The following is a 27148-nucleotide window of genomic DNA, read 5'->3' on the forward strand; positions in this document are numbered from 1 at the left end:
ATCAGAACCATTTCTATAGTAAGAGCATTAAGATTGTGAAGAGTCATGAGTCAGTCCCTATAAAAATTTTGTGGTTTCTGGTGACTTTGTGGTCTGCTCTATTACAGGTTCATGCTACTTTGCTGTTTAGTCTGGGGCTGTGTTGTCCAGCACAGAAGAATCTTGTGTACTGATCACTGGATCACTGAGGTTGGAAGGGACCTCTTAAGATCATCCAGTCTAATCACTGTTCAAGTGGTCACCTAGACCATATTGCCTAAATCCATGTCCATTTGGATTTTAAACATTATCCTTTCTCTGAGTGCTATTTCTGTATTATTCTGTGTGCCTAATGCAAATTACAGGGGGAAAACAATTGCATACTGTGGGATTGTGTTCAAGAAACATTTAGATGTTGTACTGAGGGACATGGTTTAGTGGGGAAATGCTAGTGGTAGGTGGATGGTTGGACTGGATGATCATGGAGCTCTTTTCCAACCTTGGTGATTCAATTATTCCATTCTGTGATTCTGAATAATGCACTGTGTTTTACTAGAACTACAGTGGGCATAGTCCTGAAGGCCTAAGTATCAGTATATGTGCAAAGATTACCCAGGCTATAAATATTTTGGAAAATGTGCTGAACCTTCTAAACAATTTTTAATTTTAAAATGTTTTTCAGGCGATGAGCTTCCCATAAGTGTTCGAATCTCTCATGATAAACAAGACAAGCTCCATAGCTGTTTGGAACATCTTTTTGGTCAAGTATGAGTTGTTTTTTTTTTTTTTTTCTTTAATTATAACATCCATACTTGAGCTAAAATGTCTAGCAATTTTTTTTTTTTTTTTTTTTTTTACTTTTGCTTTCCAATGTTTATTGGGATGGTATGTATTTACTCTATTTACTCTTTCTCCTTCTGTTTTTCTGTAAATAGTCCAAAACTACAGATTAAACAGGCCCTTGTATTTAGTAACATTCTCTAGCCCTGAGCTTTAACTACAGCTAGTAGGTAAGAAAGCAACCAAAGCTGTTTTCTTCTAGTCTGTGTTTCTCAAAGAAAGAATTTCAGATCTCTGCTATAGAAAACAACTATGTCACAGAACTTTGATCCCAACAGGTTGATTCAATTGTCAGTCTTCTGAAAGGACCAGCCGTGATGAGGGCCTTTGAGCAGACAAAACACTTTACACCGGGCCGAGGCCTACAAGGTAACAATCCTATCTATCAGAATCAAAAGGCAGCTTGACGATTATATGGATGTGGCCATGTACTCCTTGAGCTGGATGTTAAAAAACTGATTTTTGCTTATTTTTGCCATATTATGTGATAATTGATCTTGGAAAAATTTAAGTAGATTTTATACTTAGTGGAAAACCTGTTTCTAACACTTTTATTGCACAATGTATTTCATATTTCTTGGAAAGTCACCTTTAAATTGTAGATCCTGAACTGGCTATATAATTGCTGAGTTTTTTGAAGTAAGAGGCAGATTTGTGTCTTGTAGGGGTTCTTTATTACATATTTGTCTCAACTTTTGAAGCAATTCTTGATCTATTTTAATCTATTTTGTAGGCATTTATGTACGTATTTTATTTCTGAAGTTGATTTACAGTTTGAAAATGTAAATTTTTAGTCACAATAATATTTATACCATTTATGTACTTACATAAATATTACTCATTAAAAAAACCCACAACAATGTAATTTGAGATACTCTGCTACTATTTACATAGTTGCTAAGCCTGAATATATAAATAGGCAAGTGGTGATAGCTGTAAGATTACGATGAAAAATGCAATGGACTTCTTTTAGCAAGGAGTTAGAAATAATTAAAAAGAAAGGTCAATGGGAGGCAGAATGTTGTATTGTTGTGTATAACTGTGCACTAGGTTTGATTATGGATTATTTGATCCTGCCACATGCCTTTTTGCGAAGAAAGCTAATTGTAAATGTCCAGAGAGCAGATCTCTGACTTCTGTAGATCACCAAAATCCTGCTGAAGTCAACAGAATGTAATTAGTGTACACCAATTACCTGGTCTTTTGAAGCCTCAAGTACTCAGTGAGTTTGTTTGGAAGTCTGCATAAACTCTTCCTCTTACTTTCCTTCTCTTTTTCCATTTCCAATTCTGGGACCAAGACTACGAGAATGAACCTAGAGCATTTGTGCTTAGTTAAGTTTCTCAGTGTTTCAGGCTAAGCGTGTGACAGACTAACAAAACATTAACCTTTCAGTGATACAATAAATGTTCAATTAGTCACAAGGAGCTGGATGTTTTATTCTTGGTATTCGTGAACTTCTGAAACAGTACAAGGGACACTTGAATGATTTAAGAGATTAGGTCAAAGAATAAATGATTTTGTCTTAATTGGAATTTAATTTTCTAATTGGATTAATTTTGCATACACTTGCCTCTTAAAGTTCTGGGCTCTCTCTTGCTCCATGAAGACAGTCACCTTCTGTCTTAGATATCTGGTTCAGAAGGATTCATTTTTTGGATTGCTGTTTTCTTTCTCCTTTGACTAAATGGGGAGCTTAGACAGTTGTTAGGCTTGTCACTCTGACTGTAACGAGTTAAATATAAAGACCCCTTCATGTGGTGTGAAAGAATTTAGAAAGAAATAATGCCTTCCTGTGATTTTTCTCAAGAGATTTATACAGAAAAAATATTGTTTTTATTTTTGCATAGAGTTTCAGCAGGAGATGGAACCGAAGCTTAGCTGTCCAAAGAGGCTACGACTTCACATTAAGCAAGACCCTTGGAACCTTCCCAGCAGTGTCCGGAGTCTTGCCCAGAGTATCAGAAAATTTGTTGAAGGTCAGTAGGAAGAGCATGGAAGAGCATAAATACTCAGTTTATGATGTAGATACTGGAAAAGGGTAGGGGAAAGATGCAATTGCTTGTTTAAACACCTGAATTTGAGGACTTTTTTTGTGATTATGGTAACAAGATTAGTGGTCTATGTCTCAGCTGCCTGATGCTTACTCTACTGATATTAGATACTGAAGGGAAGATAGTTTTCAGATAAGTACAGGGAGTTTGACTGATTTGTCATCTCCATGGGACAGATGGGGTTTTCCTTGAAATTAAAATCCTTTGTTTGTACCATCTTAAATGGAAAGATGGAGACTCTGCAGAATAACTTTTGGCCTGTTTCTTCCTCTTATCTGTCATTGTTCTGGAATCATTATCACCTGCTCAGTCTATCATATCTGATGCCATTATTGCTCTTCCTTTACCTCCCTCCCGCCACTGTCTAATAGTTACCTAGTGCTCTGCTCTTCTTTGCCACTAAGTAACAATGTGATCTGTGGTTTCCTGCAGTCTCCTGACTTCATAAGAAAGTAAGGTGGATTACCTCACCAAAAAATCTTACCTGTAGCTTCTGCTTTATTTCTTGTACAGAAACAGAAAGAGTGAAACAGAAAGAGTGAGCCAAATGATCTTTATAGAACTTTTTGCACTAGGAGTCCATGTGGGAGCAAAGAATTGTGTCAGGTCTAACTTTGAATGATTTGTGTGTATGTTTATCTTTCATTTTCTTGGCTAATTTCCATGGTGCCCCATTAAGAAACAGTGAAAAGTTGGATCACTGGAAAAGAACTTTCTGATAAGTTTTACTAAGATAAACCTCCAGAAACCAACCCATCAAAACAAACTCCTCCTCATCTTAATTTATTTTTCTCAGATCAGAAATAATCATGTTTTCAGACTCTGGGATAGAAAATTATAAGAACAACTACAAGAATGTCTCCTGTTTATAGGGTCAATCACAGCGGGCTGACTGTTTTAATTCAATTATGATTGCCATGGAGTGAAAAATAAATAAGTATTTTTGGTACTTTTTTTCTGAAGAGCTGTTTCTATTTTCTATCAAAGTATATTCAGATATTAATTGTGGTTTCTTTCAGAGTTTGGGAGGAACGGAAGTATCTTTAACAGTCTTTCACTGCCCCTCTTCTAAAGATTTTCTGAAGCCTGACAATCTTTTGTATACATTGTTTGCCCATAAATAGAATTAGTAACCAATTTCAACGTTGGTCTTATACCCCTAATATTGGACTGAGATTATTCAAATGAATTTGGTTTTAAGCCTAGTACAGAATTTCATGGGAGAGTTCAGCATGGTCCAAATGAATTACCACCTCTCCATAATACAAGATTTCCCTTTTTCAAATGCTACTATAATGTAATAGAGATATTTATCAGAAAGAGTCTTGAAATTTACTGGACATTTTTCTTGTGTTTCAGAAACTAGGATGAAAAATAGATTTTCTCTGTTAATAATTTATAGTTGCTAACTCTATTGCAATTGTTGTGCTTGTAAATGGTGCATGGTTCAGAGATCAGAACATGAAAAGGTATTATTCTTGTGGTGTTCAAGGACAGCGTGCAATCTGCCTCATCTTTACTCATCACTGTGTCTTGGAAGTTATCTGCCAATTTTAAATATTCTTGGCTCTCCCGTTCCATCCATGTCACCTAAGCATTTGTCAGAGATTTGTAACACTGGTTCTGTGCCATCTTTTTTAACCAAATAAGTTGCTTTACATTTAAGTTATTATCTGAAGCTGTTTATTCACCATTAATAGTCTTCAAAGCTTTCTGCTGTGTTTGTTTTTCTTAGTTAATTCTTATTCTGCCCCCTGCTTATACCACTCATACTTGATGCTGAGAATCTAGAGGAACATTATCCAAATCTTCTTCATCATTTCGATCTATCTGAGGAACCAAGGCCTTCAAGTGATGAGAAGGACACCTGAAAGCATAAGATTCTGGTGGCTTCCTTGGCACAAATAGTGTGAAGGAGAAATAGGAGAGTGGAAGTGAATAATTGCTTAGTTTACAAGGCATGACTGGACAGGTATATTTAATTCAGTGCTGAAAAGATTCAGAGCAGAAACGTGCCCCTCGGGCAGTTTTGGAGGCTGCTGTCATTTGGACAGGCTTAGGCTTGTATAAATTAAACGTGAGACAAAACCAGCAGCTGCATCTAACTAAAATCAGATGAGCAGAAAGCAAGGTTAAAAATGCTATAGCAGCTAAATTTTCCCCTCATATCTGCGTTTTTCTTCTCCTTTCTACTTTTGCCATTATGTGTTGTGCTCACATACAACTCAGAAGAGTTCTGTTCTGAGCTGTTTGTGGCTGGAAGCTTAATACATGGTACAACAATTAACTTTCATTTTTCCTCTTATTTGCCTTTTTTCCTCTTTTTTCAGAAGAAACAAAGTACGTGCCTTATTTGACTGCTTGAATGGGCTTAAGCCTCTTTTGAGCAAGTTGAACAAAGTCTTGGGATATTCAAAGCTGTCTGAAGTATCTTCACGTTTGTTCCTAAGTAAAGGGTGATATTTCAATAATCAAAAAGATGTGTTTGTCTCTTACATCAGGTTCTATAGAAAGTAAGCAGAGGAAATCACAGATAGAAAGCCATGGGGAAAAAATATTTGTAAATAACTTGCTTAACCACTACCGATGAGTGCTAAAGTAAAGCAAAGATGGGTGGTTTCAATAAATACATCTCTGTACTGGAAACCAACTCATTTTTATTTTCAGAAATATGTCACAGACTATTATGATATATATGTATTTACTTACTCGTCTGTTGCCTTGCAGGACATGTTGTATTAGATTACACTGATTAGTAAATTAATGCAGAAGGAAACATGGGATTCTTATGAAAGTGAGTTGTTTAATTCCTAGATCTTGGGACTCTTTTTATTTGATTTGCTTAATATGTATGAAGAAATAGGAAAACATAAGAATGCCTTGAGGATGAGAGACTGATTGTTTTGACCTGTTTTCTTTTTATTAATACTGGAACAACAACAACAACAAAAAGTAAGCCTTCCTTCAGAGTAACTTCAAAACACGTGGGGATTGCTTTCTCTCTTGTCAGTTGTACTATCATATAATTAAAGAAAGAGAGTTTACTATGGTTGCAGTAGAAGTGAGTCCTGGAAGGCTAATCAGGGTGATGGACTTGAAGAGTCCTGTGATTAAATAGCATGCAGATACTAGGAGGATTTATCTGGAGGTAAGTAACTTAAGGAAAAATGAAAGTTCTCACTTAGAGTGACTGGCCATACTAAATTGTTATACCAAAGAAGGTGAAGACAAATTCTTGGCTGAGGCAGATCTTGGAAGATGGAGTACTTCATTTTTTTTTGTGCAGAAGAGAGCAGTAGTCACAGCAGGAATTCAGTGGTTGATGAATAGAGAGAAAATAGCGTAGGTACAAGATTTTGAAAGTACATGAGATATGCAACATGGAAATCACAGAGCACAGGAAAAACAAAATGAGGGATGACTAGAGAAGGAACCAGGAAAATCAGCTTGATGGATGGGAAGAAAGGGAACTTCTGGAAGCATAACAACAGAAAGGTGTAAGGAGAGCAAAGTTAAGCTTCTGTAAATGCTTCCCTTCGCTCTCTTTCTCTCCACCCTGCTAAATAAAAATAGCATATTTAAAAAAGGTGTTCTAGAGGAAGTCAAATTTCTAGACAGCTAGTCTCACAACCTGATGAGGAAGTGCAAGTTTTTTGCTAACAAATTAATTTTAAGTTTAAACTGGGAATACTGTTCTTTTGAGATGGGTCACATTTATTTTAGCATGGAGTGAAGGAGCCTTTTAGTCATTGAAGGCATAAAAATATATTCAAATGAAATAATAAAACATGAAGTACAAATCTTTGTGTTACTTCAAAAATATCTTCATATGTGAGAAACAAAATAAAACTAAAATGTCGCCTTCGAGACAAAAGTTTTTCTAGCAAAGACCAAAATAGCGTGATGGGGGGAAAAATGTTGAAAGCATCTTCTGTTGTGTAACACACGATCTAAAGAGAAATTGCTGGAAAGTTATTCCTTTCCATATACCATGTAGCAAGAAGGGCTGAAAACTTCTGTAGCATTTGGAAATTATTGAAAAACAGATGATTGACAGACATCCAAGGTTCTCTTCTAACCCCAGGTAAGTCTCTACTTAAGCAAATAACCTAAAAATATTCTCTTGCCTGAGGGTACATTTTGAAATGGAGAAGACTTCTAGCAATGATAAAGGCAAGTTGATGTGTCCTGTAGTTTTCCTGTAAGCAAGAAATCATTATTTGTAGATACCTCAAATGCTTTTGAATTTGGAGATCCAACAAATCTCATATAAAACAAGCTGCAGATAATAGGCTCAATGTCTCTAATATCTTCAGATAGAAAATACTTTTTCCTGTATTGTATTTTCAGTCACTAAGCTAAATGTTCAGTGGAGTACACCTCAGCTGTCTGAGATCCGAAGTTATTAGTCTTTCTAATTATTTCTCAAGTGACAGAAAGCAAAGATTTTTCACCATGCGATTTTCAGGAGTAATCATTAATGTTGATTCTTGTATTTGAGATTCTGTGGGCAGGCATTTTGGAAGCATAGGCATTGTTAGTTCCTTTCTTAGTGTGCGTACAGTATGGCTGAAGATAAGGCCGGAAAGGTTTTGGTATTTTTAAGGTTAGTAACCAAATATTAAGCACCACCTTTAGGGAAGATTCCAGCTTTGAATAGGTATGGTCAGACACAGAGTCCTGACTGTGCTGTTGATACTGTCAATTCCATCACCTGAGATGTATGTATACCCTATAACAACTGTTTGCATTCCTATTCTTGGAATAGAACTGCATAGGGAATTGGCGTGTGAAAGACTGGCAAGATGTGAAAGCGTGTGAAATAGTGACATGTTCCTCAGGCAGTTACTGTAGAAAAACTGATGTGCTGGAAGTTTGACACTCTCTGAGGTTACGGTAACTCTGGTACCAGATAGATGGGAGGAATCACTTCCTTCAACATGAAAACTTTGACAAATCAAAAATAAAATGGGAAAGAAAAGGGTTATTTTGCTTTTTATAAACTGTTTTTTCTCCTTTTACTAGAACAGTATAAGTAGATGGAAAAAAAGTTTTTGTCAGTATGATGTTTGTTAAATTCGTACCTTTTACTTCATAAATTGTTAAGCAAAACCAAATGTTACAAGGAAAACAATATCCTGAAGACTGAGAATTAAGTGAAAATGCTATTTCTAATTTTTCCTGGATACTTCAATATAGACGAAAATGTCAGGTTATCCTCATGTTGATGTATGTAACCAGAAACCAAGGGGGAAAGCTGGAGTATTGTGGGAATTGATGAAAACAGGTCTTGTTTTTCAAAGTCTTAAGACAGAAATTTTTCATATGTGGACTTGCGTTGGCCACTTGGTACATGTGTACTCTGAGGCAGGAGTTGCTTCTTCATGTGTTTTTTTCTCTTTGTCAGTGCTTTTGATGCTTACTGGTTTTATCAAGCCCAAAATAAAGCAGTGAAATTGAAACAATATTGTTTTGTAGGTATAGGATAGGATGGCATACACGAGAACTTGGAAGCTACTTTTATATGGAAGAACTTCAAATGCATAATTAAGTTGGTGAAAATCCCTTTAACTGTGATGACTTCAATATATTTCCTTTCTTCTTTTTTCTTTAAGAGGTGAAGGCGCGGATACTCTTGGCTCTTCTTGAGTATACAGGTAATTTTGCTTATTTTGGGAAGTGACGTTGACAATTTTTGTTTGTTTGTTTGTTTTGTCAGAATAGAGGAAAGGGTAGGATGTCAAATATGATAAGCTGATAGTAACCAGTGCTACTCCTGTGTTTACAGTGAAGATTCCTGAAGGATACAATTCCTAAAATCATTCCATCAAACACTGCGCATTCAGTGTTTAAGCAGAACGCATTCTCTGGCTATACAGTTTGAATGTTGGCAGGTGAAATAGCTGCTTGCTAAGCTTGTGTAAAGTACTTCTGCTGTCTTCCTTCTTTTGTGCTCTTCCCTTTTTACAATCTTTTTTTTTTTTCCACTTAATTCCCAACTCTTTCCAGACTTGCTATTATAACCTGTACCTTTCCTTTTATCGTTCTCATGCTATGTACCTGAGACAACATAATGGAGTGCAGAATAGTTGTTCAGTCGTGTTGTTTTTTTTAGAGAATTCTCAGAATTCTGTGATTTACTTTAACTTCAACTCATACAGCTTCAAATGCACAGAGTATGTATATTTGTCTGCAAAAATACATGAACTAAATTAGTGTTTAGGAAATAATCTGTATGACAGAAGATTGTGTGTGATTTGTAGGTGCATAAGCAACTAAGAAGCAGTCATAGCTCACTGTAGAAGCTGATTGTTGTAACCATCTGACAACATCATGTGAATGTGTTATTATTTCATGATTTCATGACATTCAGTTTTATAAAGGAGTATAATATTTCTTTTTCATATTTCTTCCAAATTTTATAAGAGCTTTAAAATAATTTTTTAGATCAGTTAAAATAAGAAATGACCTGAAAAACACCCCAGGCTTGATTTTTATTCTTTTCCTATAAGCTGTTTTTCCTATTTACACGATTACTTAAGTTCATAAATTCTGTAATTTATTTTGTATTTTTTTTTTTTTTTGAAAAAAAATCCTGAAGTGCTCTTGTATGCAGAATCTGATATTCAAGTAGTATTAGATAAGATTTGGAAATGAGGTGTCACAGGAACAAGAGGGCTGCTTCAGAAGCAGACAGTACGGAGGAAGGCCCTGAAAATCAGCTGCTGTGAGATAAATAGCGATAGCACTGAGCAAGGCAAGGTGAGAGAGTGCGTTTTGGCCCCAAATCCCTAAGCACTGCAGTGACATTGGAGAGATTTAGATTATGCAGAAGCCAGTGGGATTTCTGAAGCTGGAGGAGAGTGGAGTTTTTAAGGATGAAAAGTCTGTTTGTACTGGATTCTGCTCAACTTGGGAGACTGATGGTGGAGTTATATTTTAATAATGGAAATTGAAAGGTAGGAAAAGGGACAGAATAACTTTCAGAAATACATGTAGTCCAAGAAAAGTGTATTTTAAAGGTCAAAATTAGTTTTGTGACTTATGCAATTAAATTGCCAGCCCCAAAGAAATGTGTAAGAAGAGGTAAATCTCTTAGAGCAGAGGAACCTAAATTGTGGAGAAAGATCTCAGGCTTTGGAAAGACCTCTGTCATCCAATCTTCCTCTCATACTATGAGAAACATTAAGTCTACCTGTACCTTCTGTGATTGACGTTAACCTAACAGCTTATAATGATAAAAAATACTTAAAGATTTAGAGGAATTGGAATAAGGAGGAAGTACTGAATATTTAACAACAGGATTTTGTGCTTTGTTGAGAACGTGTTTCCTTCTCTAACTGTTTTCACCTCTAGCTAACCTGATGTCTGTGCCCTCCAGAATAAATTGATAGATTAGCTAGACCCTATTTTAAATCTGCTACTAAGGATTCCATAGACTTCTACCTGGGGACCTGTCATGGACTTTCTTGACCGCATAAATTTCTACTGCTTCCTGGATGTGTGATACTGCATTGTGCTTCCTTTATAGATTTCATACTCATAAGATTGTATCCTGCTAGCAACACTTCTATACCCCTTGTCTGCAAATTATGGCAGACATTCTTCTTCTGCCGTACACAGCTGGACACTGTAAAGTTGATGAGATGACAGTCATGTTAAGAGCTTCTGTTTGTTTTTACTTTCATGTATCAAGAAAATGCTTTTTGTGTCCTCCTGGTTTTCCCACAGCATCAAAGAGATGTGACTCGCATCCATCACCTTCTAACATTTAAAGTGCATGAAATTGATGGAAATACATGGAAATTTGAAGTGGAAAATGATAGTTCTGGTCACAAAGTACTACTTACTTGAATAACATTGGGCTGTAAAGTTGTCATTATCTTGGACTAAAAACCAAGTTATTTTAAAGAAAAAAATCCATCCCAGTTACTTTACTGTTAATTAATCTTCTGCTCCATCTCTACTTTGCTTTTCTTCTTTTGGCTTTTATCCATCACAGATAGCGAGATACAACTGAGGCGAGACATGGTCTTCTGTCAGAGTCTGGTGGCCACAGTCTGTGCTTTTTCGGAGCAACTTATGGTGGCCTTAAATCAGATGTTTGACAACAACAAAGAGTATGAAATGGAGACGCTAGAGGCCAGCAGAAGGTGGTTGGAACAGATAGCTAGTGCGGGTGTGCTCCTTCATTTCCAGTCACTGCTGTCACCTAACCTGGTAAGAACCCTCACAGAAATGACTTGCAAACAGCCAATGTTTGTTCCCCACGCCAGGAGCGTGGTTAAATACTCTTTGTTATAAATGTGTTTTTCTGTATCCTTTGTGCTTAGCTTGTCACTTAATTAGGTGCTATTTGGGAAGCTTGTGATTCAGATAATTGCAGATATGGGAAATGTTTGTTCGTGATATGGGAAATATGTTATTCATAAAGACAGTATTACGTTTGTTTTAATTTACCAGATAGTGAATGTACCCACGATTCCCCCACTGCTGTCATCACTGTTCCTTAGCAGTGAATGCAGTATTAGGTGATAACCAGAATTTGAGTTTGCAATAAGTAGCAATGCAGCAGAAATGAAATACCTGTTTTGGATACCTTTGAATGACTAGATATGTTAGTCTGTGTTGCCCCTGGCACAGGGCAAATCCTCGTAGCTTCTTGGGTTAATTGAAAGTCTGCTATTTCTTCACAGGCTTGGCAAAGAGCCATGGCTTACAGCACAATTTTAAAAAGGACATAGCTTTACAGTCCTGTAATCCCCAGCTAAACAAAGTGCTTCTTCAGCTGTTTAAGCTACCTCTCACACTAGACTTGTTCCTGCTAACCTGAAGAACTCTAAAGCAGTTTGCAGAATCTTGTCTGTGTCAGTCTTCTCATACTCTTGTTTAGCTTCTTAAAATTAACTGTCTTTTTATAGTTGTCATGTGGCTCTATTGTGATAGTTTTTATTCTTACTGTTAAGGTTTAAGATCTGTTAATAACGTGACTGTCAACATTTCATTTAATTGACCAACACTGGATGTGGGATCAAACTTCACAAACCAGTGTCAGATTTGTACATCTTACTGCATAGAAGTCCACAAAAATGACAAACAATGTTCCTAATATCAAAAGTTATTTTTCTTTCTCTGTCTCAGCATCAAGTTGCTAATGAGATGTCCCAATCAGAGTGGGACATGACAGCACGGTTATCTAGGTAAAAATGTATATAAGCTGTGTTTAGTAGTGAATAAACGCCATTTGCCTCACTTACTCCTGGGGTCTGGGTGAGCATCTGGCCCCGACCTGGTAAAGGGTCGGTTTCGCCCAGCAGTAAGCCCTACATGTGGACAGAGGACGAACACCGGATGAGCGAACGGAGACTACACGCAACAATAAACTTTCAAAACAGAGGAGTTTTACTTAGGTTGCTCCAAAAGTAATGCCTCCTATCTATTTCCATGGACATTGTAACAGATACAACAGCACAATAGTGCTATTTGATAGAGCAAATTCTCAGCTACAAAACTCTTTTTCATCCCACTCCCCATTAGCTATGTATTTTCACTAGCAATGAACAAGAGCCTGCATGCCACACTTGCAAAAGTCTGCACCAGCAGGGGTGATCCGCTGTTGCCACTACTGAAACGCACCACCCTTCTCACTGTGCTCACATCCACTGTTACTGAAGCGTAACATGAGTGTTCAGCAAATGTAGAAGAATGTCAGTCAGTGCCTTTTTCTCTCTATGGAGGAATTCAGTTCCACCCCTTTGCTTCCTAGGCACTTCCATGTTAGATGCCATTTTATCAGACTACCCCTCTGCTGCCATCAGTCACATGGCAACAACATGTGATGGAATATTGGTGGGAAGGTTCAGCTTCTACTGCCATACCACCAACCTCTGATGCTGCAGGACAAAGCAGTAAAATACAGTCAGATCAGCCCTTGTATAAAAATAAAGATATTTCTAAATTACAATCATGAAGTCTATGGTATTGCTGAAGAGCACAGACCTGAGCTAGTGTAAGCACCAGTCTCATAGGCAGTCAAGCTACATGCATGTTCTTGTATGGGACAGGGTGTTACAATGAGTTGTTCTGGCTGAAAAACAGCTAAAGCTGTGCCTATGAGAAGCAGAAGGGCTATTCTCTACATGAGAAATATGTGAAGAAAGCATGGTCTGGGGATGCTCATGTCTTCTCTTGGATGCTTTTTTAGCACCATTCAGCACCAGACTGTCCTCAGTGTGTAAGAATAAATTCATCTGATGCTTATGATTTAACACATGCTTAGTTGTGTCATCAGTAAATAGCTTTTGTCTGTGTATCCCTGAACACTTCTGATTTTTCTTTCAAGATCATAGAGACTTCCTACATTTAATCTCTTCTGTATATGTGTTTGCATAGAAATTCTGGATTTCAGTTATAACAGTTCTTAACTAAGGGAAAACTATAGGCAACATTTTCATTACTTTCTCAGGACCGTTTTGCTTACAAATGATCCTTGTTATTTTAAACAGTGGTATTTGAAGGAAATTACACTCACTGTGGCCAGAGTTCAGTAAAGAATGCACAGTTGTGCAGTGATTTCCCAAGTCACTGAGTGGTTTTTGGACTATTATGCTGGTAAAACATTGCTTTCTCCACAGAGACTTCATAAATTGAACCAAGAAACAAAATATTTCAAGCAGTGATGCTTTTTCATAAATACAAGGGAAAATATATTTTTTTTTTCCTTTCTACAATGCAGCAAGCTATAGTTTGTTGTTTTTCAGGCAGGTAGTTGATTATTCTTTGTCTTCCTACTGTTTCTGTTCTTGTAGGCATCTAATTTAACTTCTCTGATTTATATTTAGCTCTTGGTAGCTTAATGTGGTAGGAGAGGGTTACTTGAAGTGATTATTGATTTCTGCTATAATTGTTCTGCATATTTAACTCAAGATAGCCATCCTTGCAGGTGACTAATTTCTATTTATAAAGATACAATAAGCTGTTCTGAGAAGTTAGTAATTTATTTCCTAAAGCTTTTTGGTAAACGAGGCTGGATATTTCAGTGTTGTGTCACTGAATGACAATGACAACACTGACAACACTGATGACAACACTGACATACCTATTTGCTTGATTTGCATCTGGGTTTTTGTAGGTGGAGGTGCAAATCACTGAGCTGAACTCATTCTGAGCTATTGGTTCAATTATTGGTGGTTAGGGTGGAGACAACTGTCGTCTAGTTTTCATAAATGAAATACTGAAGTAATGGCATTTTTAAAAGCAAATTGCTAAAAAAGTGGAATTTCTCAGATTTGCTCTATATTGATTTACAAGATAGGCTTCGTATCAAGGACAAGATGTTGAAGTCTTACGTGAAGAATAATTATATATTGTTTGATTAAATGCCATAAGGAGTAATGGTAAGCTGTAAATTGCCTGTTAATTTACTATTGTGAAATGATAATGTTATTTTATTAATTATAGACTAGTAATGAAAGGGAAAGTGCCAGTAGAAGCAGCTATGTTTACATTATCTAGGAGTTAATTACTTTATGCACTGCATCAGTAAAATGTTGTGCAACATTCTGTAGCTTTTTTTATATTCTTATCAGTTGCTCTCATGCTATTTCTAGTAGAGAAAGCATCTGACCAAAATGACCGTTCCACTCTATTTTGCCTTTTTAGGCTGATGAACAAGCCATGCTGGAGGATACACTGGTTGCACTGTTTGACTTGGAAAAAGTTACATTTTACTTCAGACAGTCAGAGCCAGAACCACTAGTTGCAAGTGAGTAATTATAATTAATATCTGGGTATTGCTGTTCAGAAATATTATCTGTATTTCTAACATTTTTATCTCCTAGAACATTCCCTTGCACAGAAACTATTGTATAACTTGGGGTTATAGACAATTAGCTCTCCTAATAGTCCAAGAATTCCTGAAATGCAGCTAACATCAGTCATGATGGAGAATCATTAAATGGTAATATCAGTAACCTGGAGGGAGGAAGTATCTGTTTAATTTGAAGTTTCCATTGGGAGTATATGACCACATAAGGAAAGTCACTGGAAAATAAAAAAAAAAAAAAAAAACTTTTTCAGGAGCAGTGTTTAAAAGAAGCTTGAAGGCCTTAATAAACAAATGCAACTAAGATAAGATGGAGAAGCATTAAAAGCATTTCATTTTAATGTTATTCAGCTACTCTTGTAGACAAAGTGGATCTCAAAAGAAAGAGTTCCTTAAGAGACAGCAAATACTGTCAGAGTAGCTTTAAATCTTACGAGAAAGTTCCTCTGAGACCTGGTGATGGAGACAGACAAGAACTCTTCCTTCCAATACTTACCCAACTAGACTGCTGTTTTTGTTATACCCTTCACTCATTTTCAGCCACTCCTTCATGTTTTTCAGTAAGTAGAGATTTTTCTGCAGTGAATTTTATGTAGTGAGTTAAAAAACAAAACAAACAAACAAAAAACAGAAAAACCCACAACAAAACAACAAACTCCCCTGGGAAGGGAGGAAAGCATGTCTACCTAACTTCAAACTTTTCTGAAACAATTCCGTTGCTGGATTGAGACCACACGTAAGAGAAATTCTGCAATAAACAAAACCAAAGAAACAAAGCTCTTCCACAAAGCTAGTGAGGGGTTCCTGTGCTCTGAAGATTTCCTAAACACACCCATACCCATGAGTTGCAACTCTGGTAGCCAGGTAGGAAGTGGCTAATGTAAGACCATTTTTACTTCTCTCTAAGTCAAGTAAGGTCCTGCTCTGAGATTGTTTGAGACTTTTTTAAACAAAGCCTTGCCAAGCTGGGTAACAACATGGAACTGGAGTTTTGAGAAGGCTTTCTGATGGGGAGTTAACCGTAAACTGTTCACAGAGTTACTGAATCGTAGGGGTTGGAAGGTACCTCAGGAGGTCTCGTCTAACCCTCTGCTGAAGCAGGTTCCCTACAATAGGTCACACAGGAGAGCATCCAGGCGGGTTTTCAGTATCTCCAGAGGAGACTCTGCAACTGCTCTGGGCAGCCTGTTGCAGTGTCTCTGTGTCCCTGAAAGTAAAGTTGTTTTTCTTCCTGTTCAGATGGAATTTCCTGCGTTCCAGTTTGTGCCCATTGCTCCTTGTCCTGTTGCTGCATTCCACTGAAGATAGCATGACCCCATCCACTTGACACCCACCCATTAGATAGTTAAAACTGTTGATAAGATCCCATCCCAGCTGTCTCTTCTCCAGGCTAAACAGTCCCAAGTCTCTCAGTCTTTCCTCAGAAGGGAGATGCTCCAGGCCCCTAATGAACTTTGTGGCCCTCCACTGGTCTCTTGATAGAAGTTCCCTGTCCTTTTTGAATTGAGGACCACAGAACTTGACACAGTACTCCAGATGTGGCCTCACCAGGGCAGAGTAGAGGGGTAGGATCACCTCCCTTAATCTGCTGGCTGCGTTCTTTTTAGTGTACCCCAGGATTCCATTGGCCTTCTTGGCCACAAGGGCACACTGCTGGCTCACAGCCAACTTGTTGTCCGCCAGGACACCCAGCTCCTTCTCTACAGAGTTCCTTTCCAGCAGGTCAGCCTCTAATCTGTACTGCTGCATGCAGTTATTCCTTCCTGGGTGTAGGACTCTACACTCGGCACTGTCAAACGTCATAAGGTTCTTTTCCACCCAGTGCTTACAGTTTTGTATCATCAGCAAATTTGCTGAGGTGCACTCTATCCCTCCATCCAGGTCATTGATGTATATGTTAAACAGAACGAGACCTAGCACTGACCCTACAGGCCCCCAGTTAGACTCTACAGCTCTGATCACAACCCCCTGAGCTCTACCAGTCAGCCAGTTCTCAGTTCACTTCACTGACTGCTCATCTATCCCACGTTTCATAAGCTTATCTATGAGGATGTGTTATAGGAGACAGTTTAAAAGCCTTGCTGAAGTCAAGGCAGATAACAACCACTGCTCTCCTTTTATCTACCCAGCCAGTCATAACATCACAGAAGGCTACCAGATTGATCAAGCATGATTTTCCCCTTGGTGAATTGATGCTGACTACTCCTGATAACCTTCTTTTGCTATGTCTTCTGGCTGAAGTGTCTGTGCTAAAATAGAGAGGAACACAAAGTACATGTGCTCTATGGGTGTAACAAACTGTATTTCCTTTTAGCTTTAATGCTGCTACCACAATCTTTACTGTAGTTTCAGAAAACAAGGAACTTTCAACGACAGTATTTTTTTCTACTATGATTCTGTATGATCAATAAAAGTGTATTTTATTACCAAAATAGTGAAAAATGTTCACTGTGTCTGTGAAATATGGCTCAAGAAACTCAAACCATCCTTCTAGTGATTTCAAACCATGTGCTGTACATACACATTTCTTCTGATTTTCAGAGAATTCAGTGTAGACTGCTGCCATCTGTATTTGCTCAGTATTTTTGCTGCCGCTGGCAGCAGGGCAAAGATGGATTTATGTTGTTTTTCTACTTTCTGAAAATGGATGAGCCAAAAGTGACCAGAGCAGGATTAAGTATGATGTAAAATACCGCACATACTTATTTTATTTGTAGTGATTTTGATCTAACCATATGAATTTGGGGTGCAAAAGTTTCTGGAAAAGGATGTGTGATTGTTTTTAATGGAGCACTAGCACTGGCTATGTTTTCAGATGTCCCAATCACATACCAAGCAGAAGGAAGCCGACAAACTCTGAAGGTTTACTTCTACCTTGATAGTTACCATTTTGAACAGCTTCCTCAAAGACTGAAGAATGGAGGAGGATTTAAAATCCACCCGGTACTTTTTTCACAAGGTAACTTGATTTTTTTTTTTTTTTTTTCCGATTCTTGCAAATAATACTTAAGTCTCTTTAAAACCCTACTTACCGTAACTTAAATCATTTGTAACTGTAAGGGCATAGTTCTTCTATTTAAATATGTGTTCAATTTGGGCATTTACTGAAAGCAAAGAATTAAAATGTGAATTTAAGAACTGCTGAGATTTGTGATAAAAAACATAAATGTGTGGATATGTGTTTCTAATTTTGTAATTATTATTGTTCTAATATTATTCTAATACCAAAAATGAATGCTCTTTCATTAATATTGTTTTGTTCTTTGTGGATGTTAGTGGATGGTAGTCTGAACATGAAACTTGCTGTTAAGTGTTTTGCATTCCAAATATTATAGTAGGCTTTTCATATTACTTCATATACAAAGACTAAATTGTTATCCTCTGAGAATTCTCTCTCTTTAAAATGTTATGAAGTGTTAAATAACCTTTTCAGGCTTTCGTATCTATGACACTGCAGACATTACTGAAGTGATGAATGGAGGTACTGATGCTCATGCTGTTCATAAATTGCAGGCAGCCTGCATTAGCTGCAGTGTCATTACAGTCATCAGGAACATGGAATTTGATTCAGTGAAATAGTAAATGCAAGGTGCTGATTGCCTTGAGCTGCCGTTTCATTTCAGAAGGAGCTTACAGTGCTCTGTACCTTAAGAAAGGCTTCCAGGGTCTATGTAGAACAGGCAGAAGTCAGATACACAAATGAGGATTTCATGGAGGGTTTGGTTTCTGGTAAGAAGAATGTAAAAGGAAATAATGAACAGTAAGATACATGAAGAGATAGCAGAATTTACTGTACATATAAAACATGATTTTTCTTAAGTGAGATCCCTGGAGTCTGATTTTTAAATGAAGTAAAGAGGATAGACTTCAGTAGATTTCTTTTAATAGATTGAGTTCAGTCATATGGGGAAAGGAGAACAATGAGCGTCAGACACATTTCAGTAGAGCAGACAAAAAAGCACATGAAAGAGAATGGAAATTGCCTTCGTTCAGATGAAATCTTGGAAATACCTATTCATTTAGATTCAGAGAAGGGGGGCAAGGATTCAGTGTGCCGCAGAATTTATTTTGCAGAAATTTTTCCCTTTCTGTTTCAGAGGTCCCAAATATTTTGAATCTTTATAATAGTGTCTTTGTAATGAGCTGAAACGAAAGGGCAAAGATTCATTGAAATATCACATCTCTTTGTTAATTTTCAGTAATGTAAAAGTTTTCTCCTATCTCTTTCATACCAAATTTCTTTAATTTCTGAGAGTTCTCCTTCAAAATAGTCTATTAGACTCGAAGAATAAGAAGTCTTGGATAAGAAGTTACATACTAGTTTTTAAATTACTCTTTTTTCCCTCTCATTAATGAGTGTACTGAGATTCTATTTTTTACCTTTTTCCTGTGAGATTTGAATGAACTGCCATCACACTAAGTGGATCCCTGTCTTTAATTGAAATTTATTAGCTAGGAATATAGAAATCTTCTTTGAGTTTCTTTGTGAAGTTTACTTCTTGCTTTCCACCCTTAAAACAGCTGTGCTATTTCCTGTCTGAAAATACAGCGGTTTATAATGTTTTCAACTGAACATTCAGAAAATCATGCTTATGCAATAGCTTTTCAAAGGAACAAGTCAGAACATATCAGTTTACTTATCTCCATATTGTTCTATCTGTGTTGCATAGCTCCATTCCTAAATTTAGACTTCTCTATATTGCAGGATTAGGATTGTCAACTTTTTTTTTAATAGTTTTAGAATGTTTATCTAGTCTTGATTGTGTTCTTCCCCTTGTTAGAACAATTGCTTAAGCTTAAGAACATATGCTTAAGTTTATACATTCAAAAAATCTTGATTTGCAGTATTGAGGTTTAAGAACGTTGAGATACTGCTCTTGCTATTCAGACTTATCTATTTCATACATTAGAATTGTTATTTCAGCAATTAATATACTTAATTAAAATATACGATCTTTAAAATTCAATTTAGAATTGCTCTTTAGACTTACAATTATGTAGGTCCTCTTCTATGTTTTAGTTTTTCATAGAAGAATAGAATAATTCAGATTGGAAGGGACCTCATGAGGTTGTGAAGTCCTGGAGGATCTGTTCATAGTAGTCAGCTACAAGATCAGTCCAGATTGCTCAGAGATTTTTCAAGTAGGATCTTGAGCAAGAACAAGAAGTGTGAAAAGAAACTAAGCAACCTCTTGGATGCCCTGTTCCTTTGTTTGACTGCTTTTATCATGAAAAAAGTGTTTTCTTTACATCCAGTTGCAACCTCTCTTTTCCTAGTTCATGTCTGTTGCCTCTTGTACTGCCACTTCATGTCATTGTAAACAGCTTGGCTCTGTCATCTACTTGACCTTCTGTTAGCTAATGGCAGGTGGCTAGTAGATGCCCCCAAAAGCCATCAAGTACAGGCTGTACAGGCTTAGTTCCCTACACTCTTCTCATGAGACTTCAGGCTATGACCATCTTGGTGGCCCTCTACTAAACTTGTTCGAGTTGATCAGCTTTCTTGTACCACGGGGAGAAAATATGGACATGGCTTCAAGATGCAATCTAATGAACACTAAAGAAAGTAAGGATATGCATTTCTGTCAGTCTAGCAGCTATGCTTCTGTTAGCACCATTTAGGATGTTGTTGGCCTTTTTTTTTTTTTTTTTTTTTGCCAGGGCACACTGCAGGCTTATGCAGAGTTTGCAAACTAACGTGACTCACAGGTTCTTCTCAGCAGAGCTGTTCCCCAGCTTCCATCTTCCCAGGTGCAGGACTTGACATTTGACTTGTTCAGCTTCACACTGTTGCTGCTGCCCAATTCCACCAGCCTATCTAGGTCCCCCTCCCTCTAGGTGGCCCTGCGAATAAATGTATACACTGATTTCCGTAGTTTGGTTGCAGCTGCAAACTTGGCAGGAAGCCTCACCTCCTCTGGGTCAGATTTTGAACAATGTAGATCTCTGTAGTATTTTGCTTGTAATGAGCCTCTAGATGTAGACCATGTTCCAATAACTAATATCCTTTAAGCTCCCCCTCACTCTCCCACTCCATTAAATTGTCTATGCATGCAGGTCATAATACCCTAATATCAACAGAAGAGTACCATGGAAGGTATGTTTCAGTTTGTAAGAAAAGCTGACCTTACAAAAGTGCTTTCCAATGTACTAGGTAGAAATATATTAAATTCTACAAATGAAGGAGGGAGACAAAGCACACAGTATTGGTTGTTAGCACGGAATCCATGAGAATGACCCCCACAGTGCCTGTAGAAACAGAACTGTGTGCCCCAATCAGTTCTGACAGGTGACTGAGTTTCCTGGTGGGTGATATAACCTGGATAAAACCAACTTTATGCCAGTGAAACAAGAAGTACAGATAATCAGCTCTGTTTGTAGTAACTTCATATTATAAATGGAGTTCTGTGGATATTTCTGTGTGGGCTTTCTGATGTGATCTAGCACCAAGTAAGTGGCAAACCTAAATGTTGAAATTTAATATTTTTTGCACAGAAGCAGAACTGCAAACTTTGAAAGTAGCAAAGGAGAGTGCAATTTGCATGTTCTTTCACACTGAATGAATTATTCATTAACTGGTCATATTAAGCAGTATAATTACTGCTTAATGCAGAATTAATATTCTGTGTACAGCTGAAGCTGTAAAGACTGCAGCATGTTTCCATCAGAACTCAGCTATTGCATGCATTTTCTGATAGGGTGATGAATTCCTTTAGTGTGCATGGATTACTAAAGTAGCAGTGTTCTTAATCGTAAAATCTTTAATGCTCCTCCCTAAAAAGCCTGTTTTTCCAAGAGCCTGTGTTTTATGTTATAAAGAGGTTAGTCTCTTAACAAGTTCTCATTAAGCAAAGATCTGGATTTTTCTGGACCATATTTGCTTGTGATGTTTCAAACACTTGAACACTTACTGTAGCTTAGTAAAAAAAAAAAAAGGGTCAGCATCCCTGAGTATTTAAATTTAAGGATTGGTAGGTTGGTTGGTTGGTTTGTTTGTTTGGTTTTGCTTTTGGAAGTTATTGCTGGGAAGAATGTGCCAAAATGGAAAGGTTGTGCATTTCTTCTTTCTTCCTTCTGATTTCTTTTTGATGATCATATGAGGACAGTGTCTTTTACTGAAGTCTTTGTTTAGTTCCTGAATTCCTGTAGCAATATTTGACCTTGCTTTTGTAAAGTGAATACAGTGAGATGAGTGAAGTATTTGAACACAGAGACATAACTGATACCTAAAAAGGAGCTTATATAGCTTACATGACATTTTCAGAGATCCAAATAAATTTGCTTTACTTGTTCCAGAAGAAGGCTTTCAGATTATCAGTGTAAATATCTACAGGTTCAAGAACTCCACATCTCCCCAAACGAGGCTTCACACAAAGTCTCCCTCTGTGAAAGTAGCTGGTACTTCTGTCCTTTCTTTCTTCTACCCCAGTTCATTTTACTGCTTTTCCAGTATATATCAGAAATTGAAAGAATGCTTTTGCATTCAGGATTGGTAGTACTTCAATTAGAGCAACAGAAATGTATTTTTTACAGGGCCAGAAATATAATTTTTCTTGTAAAAGAAATCTTAAAGAGATCTGTATGAATTTGATGACATACAGAAACAGCTCAGAAATTCACAGAGGTCACAACTTCAAGGTTAGAAAGCAATTCACCAGTCTGTGAACAAAGCTACAAAGAAGGTGAATATTAAATATTTTAATACTGATTTTTCTCTTCTCCATTCTACTTTCCCTTTTTATAGCATTGGAGAGCATGGAAGGATATTATTACAGAGACAATGTTTCAGTAGAAGAATTTCAAGCTCAGATTAATGCAGCATCACTAGAGAAAGTCAAGCAGTATAACCAGAAGCTACGGTGGGTAATGATACCATGCAAGTTTTGCTTTGACCCAGTTTCTATGACACATCTTTAAACTAAGGTGCATTGTGTGAATAGCTGTTTTTGTTGCTTGATTGAAGAAGATCTAAGACTTGTGATTCTGACTTTTCTTATTTCTGCACTGTTAAGATTACACTGAAATAGAAGTAGAATAATATTTTTTTCCTAAATTGTTTTGCATGAAAATTACAGCTGTAGTTGCCTCAGGATTGTTTTACTAATGTATATAGAAAAGGAAATGTCTACTTGATCACAAATGCTGACCTGGTGTATCAGTTGCTGAACATCATGGTCTGATTTTGCAGACTATATCACTGTAGAGTAGGACTTAAAGATAATGCTGTTTTCCTTAAAGCTGAATGTATTTGGGTTTTTCTCCCTTACTAATGGGAATAAAAACATCTCTAGGAATTTGCATCAGCCTCAGGTATGGATAACAGAGCGCATATTCATTGTATGTAAAGATTACGTATTTTGGTGAATAAGAAGCTGCATGTAAAGACAGAATTTCTGACATACTAACCTATTAGCGATGAATGGAATAATGAAGGTATGTACCTAGACCCCTCTTGCAGCACAGTGTATCTGTGGAAAACACCTTTTAAATATACTTATTTACATGAGTTGAAGAGGAAAAAGTTCAAAGGACTGCTGTAAAATCACATCTTTTCACTTTTTAAATCCTTTAATTGGATGGAAACTGTACCATGTTAGGCAGCTTTAAAAACAGTAGAAAACAGGAAGTAGAAAAGAGATTAAGGACAGCTGAGAAAAGCAGAGGAAGAAGGTTGTTCAATCATCCCATGGGTATTTATATGGGGAGAAACAGATAAGTTAAGGTTTCAGTATTTTTCCAGTTATTTCACCTGTCCCAAACACAGGAGCGGGTCAACTTTCTTTTCTTATATCTTGCAAATGTATTTCTGAAATATTTTATCAAAGCAGTATGTTTACTAAATTCTGCTTTAATTCAAGTGGTATTACAGCAAAAGCAATTATAAATCCAGTTCTACTCTGTGAATACTGTAGATGTCATTTCTTTGTTCCATCTGTGTTAGGGCAAATCTATCTTAATGGCAACTATAGTATTTATTTACTTGTTCTGTTTTCCATGTTGTTTTTTATTTTTCTGAAGTCATTGTTTGGAGGGGGAAAAAAGTTCATCCTTTGTATTTATTTAAGGAGTTGTATGTGACCATTCAGTTTTATAGAAAGCTTTGGTCGTAGCAATATTTAATTCAGATAAACTTAGCTACTATTGGAAAGCATTTTCTATCAGTTGGTCAAGGCAAATTTTTTTGTCGTGTTCTTTTCTATGAATAGATCTGATTTAGCCCACGTAATCATCCTTAAAATAAGTTCTTCCCAACTTCATTTTCTAATGTTGTTTGGGCTTGCTTATCTCATGCGTTCTAGTTAGGATCTTCATTCATGCTTTGGATCTAATGAGATGTAGCACTTTTACAGTGTTTTGATTCATGGATCTGATGAGTTGTTAACAATCAATGCCTGGTTTTGCAAGAAGCTACTGTGAAAGATGTTAGCATTCAACAAAAATTACCAATGGTAGCTCTGTCCAGTTTGAAGAATAAGAAAACTATGTGTTTTTTTTTTTCTCCCAGCCATTTCAGGTCTGATGAAGACACTCAGAAATTGATCTGTGCATTTGTTTTCTGTTGAACTTAACCCTTTTCTTAAATGAGGCACAAACAGCTTCAGGAATTCACTAACATAATGTGAAGAGAAGAGGAAAAGGAGAAAAGCAGATGCTTTGTTCTTGTTCTGCTCCTTGCTAGGCTATGTAGGTGTTTGGACAGGAGAATCTAGTAAACTAAGTACAGCAGCAAAAGCTATTAACATTTGGATAATTGCTCCAAAGGAAAACATAAAAGTGAAATTGAATAGTCCCTGGAAACGTACACAAATGCAATTACACTGTCTTAAACTCTTCATGTGGAAGAAATCCTCTTTGTAGCATCACCTAATGAGTAATAAAATGTCATTCAAGACACAGTCAGTAAACCGTCCTTTCTCTGTACAAAAAGGAATACATTGCTGCTCCTGAAATGACAATCTGATGACCACTTTACAATCTTTCCATTGCCACAGCAGCAGAAAGCAAAGCTGAGCAACAGAACTTTTGAAGCAAGTTCTCCTATTCCGACACATTTGAATAATAGTGTTCTAATAATGTAAACCCAGTGGAGCCATTTGAGTTGTGGATGATTCCACTTACAATGGAATTGTGATAAAATGAAGCAGGAAAATAAAATTAAAAATGTTTGTTACCTCAGCTACTTCTTAATTTTCTGTAGTAAAGTTATGTTAAAGAATGAATGTATAGAAGACTTCTGAGGAATGCAATATCTTTTGAGTGAAAAGATTGATACTGGCATATGCCTTACAGAATTCATTTGCAAATTATTTATTTGACTGAATCAAGAGATATATTAATAAATTTATAGTGGATTATCAATCATGTAAAATGAAAAATGGAATCCTTACTTATATTGCAAAATTCATTCATTCATTACTAATGAACTATAATCAACTTTTCCACAGTATCAGAAGTGATATAATCCATCCAAGATCTTCCTCGACACTGATTTGAGCAGTCATAAAAACTCCTCTCTTTCATGGTCCTTGCTTTGGGGCTTTTGGAAATGCAACCTCAGCTACAGAGTATTAATCATAAGATTATCATTTATAGGATATCACATGAAAGACAGTTGAAAACCAGTTACAAAATTTGCTTCTATGGCATGCATAAGGAAAAAAGAGCTGTACTGAAATTGTATTTGCAAGTTGTTCTGGTGCAAGTTGCCAGCACTGTAAATTTAACCTAATCAAATGGTTTGCTAGTTGGAAACATGTAATATAACCAAGTGAAAACAATTAGTAAGTTTTAGTCAGTAAAGATTTTTAAATATATTTATTACTGTGTGTTTGATATCCCTACAGTTGTCTTCTGACACACAGGAGGACCAGTGCATCTGACCTGTACAGATGATAATGTTAAATAATAATATTCTACATTCTCTTACCTCCTTTCACTTTTCTTCGTCTTTCTCCTTTGCTCCTCCTTGCCATTCAAATTGCCTTGTTCCATCTTGAATCAGTTGTTTTGCTTTTATAGTTGTGAGTCAGTTTTTCTTCAGCAAGGCACAGTGGTATTTGAATTCATATGTACAACAAATAGTGATGGAAATGGTGATAATTCATAAATACAATATAATCACTTGAACTGTTGGGTTGAGTTAAATCTTTTCTCGCACATCTTGAATCATACATGATTGTAAAAGCATGAGGAAAAACTTAATTTATTATTTTTGAAGTGTTAATGTTTTAAGAGTTATTTAGTTAAAACGAACTCTGTCCTATGAGTATGATTTTTATACTTGGCTAAAGGTTTATTTCCTGCATGATGTGATTCACTATGGTATTTATTACTACACTGCATAGAAATAAATCATATGGCCATTACTAAAACCAAAAGCTTGGCAATGCTTGCAGGCCATTTAGAAGCTGGGAGAAACCCTGATCTGCAGGTCAGCTGAATGGCCATAACTCAGGCAATCCTTGGACGAAGCAGTGATTTTTAAGATAAAACCTTTAGCTGAATATAAGCACATTTTCCCTCAAAAGAATCAGGTTTTGGATTAGCTTCCTGCAGTAAGAAAGATTGTTTTAGAATTTGCCTTGATGAGTATGGGAATGCGTGTGCTGATTTGTGAGTGGTTTAGGTTTGATGGCGTAGAATGGGCCTTCCAGTCTACAGTAATAAGGAAGCTTGCTTTTCCAGTCTTTATTTCTCCAGTGAATATTTGACATTTTGACATATATCAGGCAGTTCTGATTATACTTTTTTCATCTATGAATTATCTTTTTGGGAAGGAAATGGGCCCCTCCTTCAGTATTCTATTAAAATCTACTTTTTCACAGGTGCTCTTGGTTATCTTCTTAATCAAAAAAGTCCAGGAACATCTGTTTTTAAGAGCTTTTCTCTGGAGCACATGAATAATATGTCTCAAAGGTGGAAAAGATGTTGTAATCACAGGCCATTCAGTGGGGTGCAGGGCTATGTTTAAGTATGTGAGATGTCTGCAATTTGCTCTACTGCATGCTGTTGACACCAAGAGTAAGGACGCGTGGAATTTAGGTGCCTATACCCATGTTCTGAGATTTTCTACATAACTAATTTTTAGCTGATGAGAAATTAGTGCAGTCATTGGCTGTTAGATTAATGAACATTTTTAATGCCTCTTTAGTACCTGTCCTTGCATTTAGATATCTAAACACCTTTAAAGTTTGGTTCCCAATAATGTCAGTTTGAACTGGGAAGATTCAGAGGGGAATAAGTAAAGGAATAGATGAAGGTGAGCTTAGGAGAGCTCTACTTCCAAATGACTTATCTTTATTCCTGATATGTCTCTTTCTGCTGACATCCCTGACAACATGATGACCTAGTTCTTTACACCAAAGTTCTTGCTGTGGGAAAGGTAGTTGAGGATTGCTATCCATTCTCACCAGTGGCACGAGTGCTAATTACTACTACGTAGTAATTAACT

The 27148-nt window shown here is 36.7% G+C and overlaps 1 protein-coding gene across 2 annotated transcripts in view; it reads left to right on the forward strand.

Annotated features, from left to right (window-relative positions):
* The window catches only part of PREX2 (phosphatidylinositol-3,4,5-trisphosphate dependent Rac exchange factor 2), a 172753-nt gene that overhangs the window by 109698 nt on the left and 35907 nt on the right, over positions 1 to 27148 (forward strand). For both annotated transcript variants that reach the window (XM_418285.8, XM_040691246.1), the window contains exons 28-35: positions 662 to 744; positions 1098 to 1188; positions 2670 to 2798; positions 8489 to 8530; positions 10876 to 11093; positions 14535 to 14637; positions 17513 to 17656; positions 22442 to 22556. In XM_418285.8, coding sequence (XP_418285.5) covers positions 662 to 744; positions 1098 to 1188; positions 2670 to 2798; positions 8489 to 8530; positions 10876 to 11093; positions 14535 to 14637; positions 17513 to 17656; positions 22442 to 22556 — 925 coding nt within the window. The remainder of the gene's footprint in view (positions 1 to 661; positions 745 to 1097; positions 1189 to 2669; positions 2799 to 8488; positions 8531 to 10875; positions 11094 to 14534; positions 14638 to 17512; positions 17657 to 22441; positions 22557 to 27148) is intronic.

This window comes from Gallus gallus, chromosome 2, assembly GCF_016699485.2.
Source record: "Gallus gallus isolate bGalGal1 chromosome 2, bGalGal1.mat.broiler.GRCg7b, whole genome shotgun sequence".
Lineage (NCBI taxonomy): Eukaryota > Metazoa > Chordata > Aves > Galliformes > Phasianidae > Gallus > Gallus gallus.